Source organism: Nestor notabilis, unplaced genomic scaffold (genome assembly GCF_000696875.1).
Source record: "Nestor notabilis isolate BGI_N333 unplaced genomic scaffold, ASM69687v1 scaffold7423, whole genome shotgun sequence".
Classification (NCBI taxonomy): domain Eukaryota; kingdom Metazoa; phylum Chordata; class Aves; order Psittaciformes; family Psittacidae; genus Nestor; species Nestor notabilis.
In genome coordinates, this window is record NW_009921412.1 from 53,780 (window position 1) to 59,939 (window position 6,160).

At 43.7% G+C, this 6,160-nt stretch overlaps 1 protein-coding gene across 1 annotated transcript in view; it reads left to right on the forward strand.

Annotated features, from left to right (window-relative positions):
* Positions 1-6,160, forward strand: part of LRP8 (low density lipoprotein receptor-related protein 8, apolipoprotein e receptor) — a gene marked incomplete at its 5' end in the record, with an annotated part of 73,920 nt that overhangs the window by 26,656 nt on the left and 41,104 nt on the right. The window contains one exon of the mRNA XM_010011132.1: positions 3,956-4,084. Coding sequence (XP_010009434.1) covers positions 3,956-4,084 — 129 coding nt within the window. The remainder of the gene's footprint in view (positions 1-3,955; positions 4,085-6,160) is intronic.

Below are 6,160 nucleotides of genomic sequence, written 5' to 3' on the forward strand. Positions count from 1 at the left end.
TGGGGCAGGGAGGAAAAAGCCCAACCTGCTGAAATAATGCAGAAGCATTTTCATCAAAATTTTGCTTTGAGTTTTGTGCTAGATCCCCCTATCTGTTATCTGCCAGTGCTTACAACTTGTTGGCTTCCATGCAACGATTGCTTGGATGAGGAAACCACTGGAACGCAGAGATTTGATGAACTGTGACCAACAGCAGCTTCTGTTGCTGCATCCCTGCAAGTTAATCTTTGATTTATATTTTTTAAATGTCTGCTATTACTCTGTCAGGGAAATAATCAACACAAAAATTGCTTTCCATAAATAGGAGTCTTCTGTCCATACCTTTCCAAACCCTTCCGCTTCCAAAAGCTATTAAGCATCTGCCTACGGCAGCCAAGCAAAAGGAGTGCCTGTACTTAAACTGTGACCAGTAAATAACTGGTTTGCTGGTTAATGATCCCCCTGTGTTATGGTGCTATATTATAACTTTATTTTACCTTCTACAAAATAAGGGGTGTGGAAAGTGTTCTTACCTGTCTCGACCCATTTAATTCTCCATGGAGATTTACTATGAGGATGAAACAGCTGGTCCAGCTGCCAAGTAGGCAGTAGGAAAATCTTCTTTACCATCACTGTAGCCTGGGCCAGAAGAACTAGAACGATTTTTTGGGATGTGGACCAATAACCTGATTAACAAATGACTCCATTACTATTTTTGGTCTCCCAGTTTTCCCAGTACGCCAGTCCAGTAGAAACCTTGTTCTTGAATGTGCTGCACAAACGCAGTCAGGAGACAAACTTAGGAAGTGCAAAAGCATGTAAATCCATTTGGAGTATTACATCTAGCAACGAAAGTTACTTTTATCTTGTGTATTCCAGGTATGTGTTTACTTACGGTAGAAACTTGGTCATGGGGTGGCCTAGAAGCAACCTCATCACAGGGCTCCACACTGAATTGGTTTGGGAGGGGGAGAAGGGGGCTCAGTAGAGTGCTCTGTCTCATGCAGCCGCCTGCAGGGTCCGGGAAGCTGTAACCTCCTTGCCTCAGTAGCAGACTCCATCTGCCCAGCCCTTGAGGGAGCTTCTCAGCCGCTGGGGTTTCGTTGTGAGGATGTTTGGGAAGGGGCAGCTGGAGCTGTGCATCTCAGACCTAAGAGACTTCAGAGGCCTTGATGGAGGAATGCAAAGCCTGGGTAGCTGCTGGAGACCGCAGTCATGCCACAGTATTTGTGGCAAAAAGCCCTGTTCTGACTGAAGGCTGCTGGTGTGCCCTCAGGAACCAAGGCAGCCCTGCTGCTGGGGTTGGAGCCCCTTGCCCACTGTGAGCCATTGTGCCTCCCTGACCTCCTCAGGCCTCTTGTGCTGCCTCATGCACACAGCCTGTGGCCATCCCTTTCCCAGAAGTTGCCGTTTTCTCCTCAGAATGGCCACCTTTCTCCTCAGAGGGGCCGACGGCAGTGAGGTGAGGCTCCCAGCACCTTCTCTCCCTTGGTGCCTGCAGGCTCATCCTGCCAGAGCGTGGTCTGTAATCCTCGTGAGGCTTTGTGCAGAGGTTTAAAAACCAAAGCAATTAAAACCCCTCCAGGCTCTCAGCTGTGCTTGTGAGGGCTGGGCGAGGCTGACAGAAGCAGTGTTTGAGGTGCGAGCCCTCTGCTGAGGAGCTGCGGGGCTTCTAGGCCAAATGGACTTCTTTACCTCCATTTTGTTTCTTGTTTGAGGGGGCTGCTGGTTGCTGCCACAGAATGTTTCTCCTTCTGTACCCAGGAATGACTTGGGTATGTTTGCGGATGGTACACCCAGCATACAGCTCTGGGGTGGTGTCCGGAGCCATGAGACGTGCCAGCTCCCTCAAGGCTGAGGGCGAGCACCTTGTTTCACACCATTTTGCGCAGTTGACAAGCGACCTGGTCTGATTTCGGTGGAAGGACGTGAGTGCTCAGCGCCGCTGAGAGTCCCTGCAGTTATCAACCTGGAGCTCAGAGGGACCAGGGCTGAGGGAAACATGCAGAACATGGCTCCCAGCCTGTGGCCGGGCACCGATGTGAGATCCAGATGTGTTGATCCTGGTGGGTGGTGGTGTGGAGCCTTCCCACTGTTAAGTGACTTTTATTACTAACCTGCTGGTACAATACTCAAAAAGCCTAAGTAAGGATCCCTTTCCCGCCCCCCTGCTCTATCATGCAGCATTCATAAATGTTATTTAGGTATGCAGTGAGCAAATTTCAACAAAAATGCTGTCTTGCCTCAGGGTTCTAAAACTTCATTACATCTGTTATTAACTGTCTGTGGCAGGACCTAGATTTTCTTGATGTATTGCTTGCCTATAGCTTCCAGAAACTGCTTCATGGTGCAAAGACAGAGAAATCCTGGGATTAAATGGCAGTGCCTTCTAAGTGGCTGATTGATGCTCTGGGGCTGTAAGATGCCCCTCTACAGCCTTTTTATGCAGGTGGAAATGTGGAGGTATAATTTTCATCCTCTTTTGCTCAGCACATGGGAAGCTGATTGACTTTGCCTAAACACCTTTAGCAGGGCAGAGTAATGGGAAAGTTTTAATTCAGAAGTGAGGTTCCTCCCTTTTCAGTAGACCTGCAGTTATATATAGATATCATCGTTAATACCAATGGAAGAACTATTTGAAGACATGCAATTTTTTTAAAGAGAGAAATTGGTCTGTTTAATAAGGAAATCCTGCCAAACTGGATGATGATTCCAGCATACTAAATAATTGTTGAAGCTGTGGAACATTATGCATTCAAGCAGCCTTGTCACAATAAATGTAGATCTGTTGCTCTTTACACTAGTATGAAAAAAAAAACCCTAGGAATTTTGGCAATGCAGTATAAGAGAACAAGCTTCACAGCTTACTTGGTTACAGATAAATTTGTCAGGTTTTTTTTTCATAGTTGTATTCTTGCATGTACTAGCATTATTGCTTCTGCATGTCTTCCTGTGTGTCCATGTCTTAGATCACAGTTGCCTTTAATTTAGGCAATTAAGTTTAACATGTGTGAGTTCATGCTTGTGCTTGCCATGTTTTCGCAAGGTTTACTGACCATAATCTGCTTAGATCGTTACATTCAATAATTGCCTTGCAATACCAAACATAAAAGTAAACCCTTATGCTAAAATCAGGCAATGCATTTTTCCTGATTTAATTTGAAGTAGTATTTGTCCGGCACTACTGCTGATGTGTGCAAGGTGCTAGTGTTTTAATAGCAAAAGCACAGTGTATTGGGGTTTGAAGCAGTTGCAGACAGGCAGTGCCCTAGGTTCTTAGTTGAAATCCCTGTTGATCCACTGAAGCAAGTCTGTGGTATTTGTTTTATTTGCATGTTCCTGTACAGTTACATTCCTGGAAGGGATTGGCTGGGTCAGGCACAGCCTGGGAGGATGAGAAGGTCCCTGTTTTTAGGGAAGCCTATGCAAGGAGACCTGATTCAAGAAGTAGCAGCATGTTGCAGAGACAAAAGCAGCAGCAGAAAGCTGGGCACTTCTAGCCCATATGTGGACTGAGATAACAAGAAGAAGGTGGGAAAAGGCCACCAGGCTCCAGGAATGTTTAAAGAGCCATGGGGCCTATGCACTTCTTGTTGCAGCTCGGGGTCCCTGGGATGGCCAGAAGTAAGACCCTGCCTGCAAGGTAATGCTAGGTAGAAGCTGCACATGAACCTGACTTCTATTCTTTTCGCCTAATTTCTTTGAGTTTAAAATTAAGTTTCTGGGATTTTGTTGAAATAAAGAGTGGTGCACTTCCCCTCCCTCCCCCCATAAAGGTATTGTCTTCTCTTTTGGGGAACACATACAGGACATGTAAGCAGCCATACCTCAAAATCAGTGTTGACTTGACATCTCATTACAGTATGTTTCAGGATTGAGCCATACAAAATAAAAGTAACTTTAAAAGCGTAAACAATGTTAGCAATGTCTAGAATTATGTTTTATTGGTTTTTTTTCCTTTATTTTATTCTTCCAGCCAAGCAAGTATGTCCATCTGAAAAAATTAGCTGTGGAGACTTAAGCAACAAATGTATCCCGTCGTCCTGGAGATGTGATGGACAGAAGGATTGTGAAAGCGGTATTGATGAGGCTGGTTGCACTCCTGGTGAGTTAGAGTGATACTTTAATATGTATGTGACATCTCCCTTTCCAACTATGAAAGTCCTAGAGTGACTATTGCAAATTGCATGTAAAGGGATGACTTTTCCTGCCAACACATTCATTCACTCAACATTTGCAGTGCAAGTAGTGAATTTGAGAAAAAGAGAGGAAAGAAGGATGCTTCAGTTGGAGCTGGCTGGAGAATATAAAGCTCTGTGGAGAATTAAGTATTCTTTTGCTACTGTAGCAGAATATAGTTAGTCAGTTTGGAACATGATTGTCAGGGTTGATACCCAGATGATGTGGTAGGGACTTACATAACAATGTTCAAACCTTCCTCTGTGGTAGCTCAGCAGCTTATGGCCGTGTCCTTCCTCCTGCAGAGTGTAGCTCTATAGACCTAATGCTAGCTTCTGCTGGGATATAATAGATAGGCCTGGACGTTTCTTTATTAATAGCTTGTTGGTTTCACTGGACAGAAAGAGAATGATATACTATTTACTGTAACTGTTTTACATTCAGTCCCTAAATGGCCATTGCCTTTTATTAGGCCTTTCTCTGCTGAATGAAAGAGCTCTTTAAGAGTGTTTTTCCTCTGTGAAAACTCCTACACTGTGTAATCAAGCCATTTCTCAAACTGTCTTTTTGATAGACTAAACATGTTTAGTTCTTTATGCTTCTTGTTGTCAAATACTTTCTTTCAAATGAATGCTTGATTCATCTTTGTGGCTCCCTTCAGTATCCCAGCTGATTTTCCAATTTTATTTTTATACAGGCCACCAGAACTTAGGGAATATCAGCCTTACCAGTCTGTGCAGAAGTAAAATCACCTTCTAATACTGTTCTTAAATAACTCAGTTTGTTGTTATTAAATTCTTTGAGTGCAAACAATCCCAGGCTATTAAGAAACTCTCTCATGCTCTGTGCAGTTATTTGCTCATCCATCATTGTTTCTGGTGTTGCACGTGATATCAGCAATGCTATTTTTACTTCCAGATTACTGGTGAAAGGGTTGAATGGTTACATGCAAGTACTCACTGATGTTTCTTCATTTGAAAACTGAATTTGGAGCTCTAATACCTTGCCAGTTCCTAATCCACATTATATCTTTTCATTGAAGCTGTGTGATGAAATACGTTCTGTGTGAACACTCTGTGGTTCTGAGTAAAACACTGTGGATAAATTCATTTCTTTGCAGTCAGCTTTGGCAAACAAAGCTTTTACTGTCGGAGCAACCTCTTCCAGTGTTTAGCCATTCACTGTAAAAGTATTTTTTCTTTGTCCTTTTTTCATTGTCACAACTCGTGCTCATTGTCTCTTCTCCTTTTGCTGTATACTTCTGAAAAGTGTTGGCCTCCAGCTTTGCTGTATCATCCCTTTAGCTGTTGGAGAGTTGCGAGATGTCCCTCTAACCTTCTCTAGGTTAACCAGACCCATTTCCCTCAGCCCTTACTTGTGTATCACGTGCTCCAGCACTGGAGCCATCTTACTGGACTTCTACTTGACTCTCTCCAGGTTGCCTAAGTCTTTCTTCTACTGTCAAGAGTGGCACAAAACTGGACGCAGTATTTCATATATGGCCTTAAAAAGAACCAGCTAGAGGAGGAGAATAAGCACTTCCCTCAACCTGCTGGCTTCACTCTGGCTGATGAAACCTAATGTGTATGAAGCTCAGTGTGAAGGTTTGATGTGAGTCACTAATTCAATTAACCACAGATTAGCTTTTCAAAGCATCTCCATTCCATATTGCACGTGACTCAAAGGTCCAGGGGTAACGGTAACAGGTTACTATGCTCACATTTAGCTTGGGTGGCAGAGTTCCAGTGGAGTTGTATCACGAGGAAAAGGCACAGGTTGCCTCACATTGCCTTCTGTTTTGTATTGAATGAAGTGCTTGGACAATTCCTAAGTAATAAATTAGTATGATGTGATAGGCTGGTGATATGCTTAGACTCCTGGTCCTGTGTACTTTAAGCTAATGACATTTTGGCAGTTTTCTAAAGTCTTTTATTTGTTTCCTGGATGAAACTCTTCGTTGTTCTCTCTGTAGCATATACATTTCTCCCTCCCCCCCTCCCCC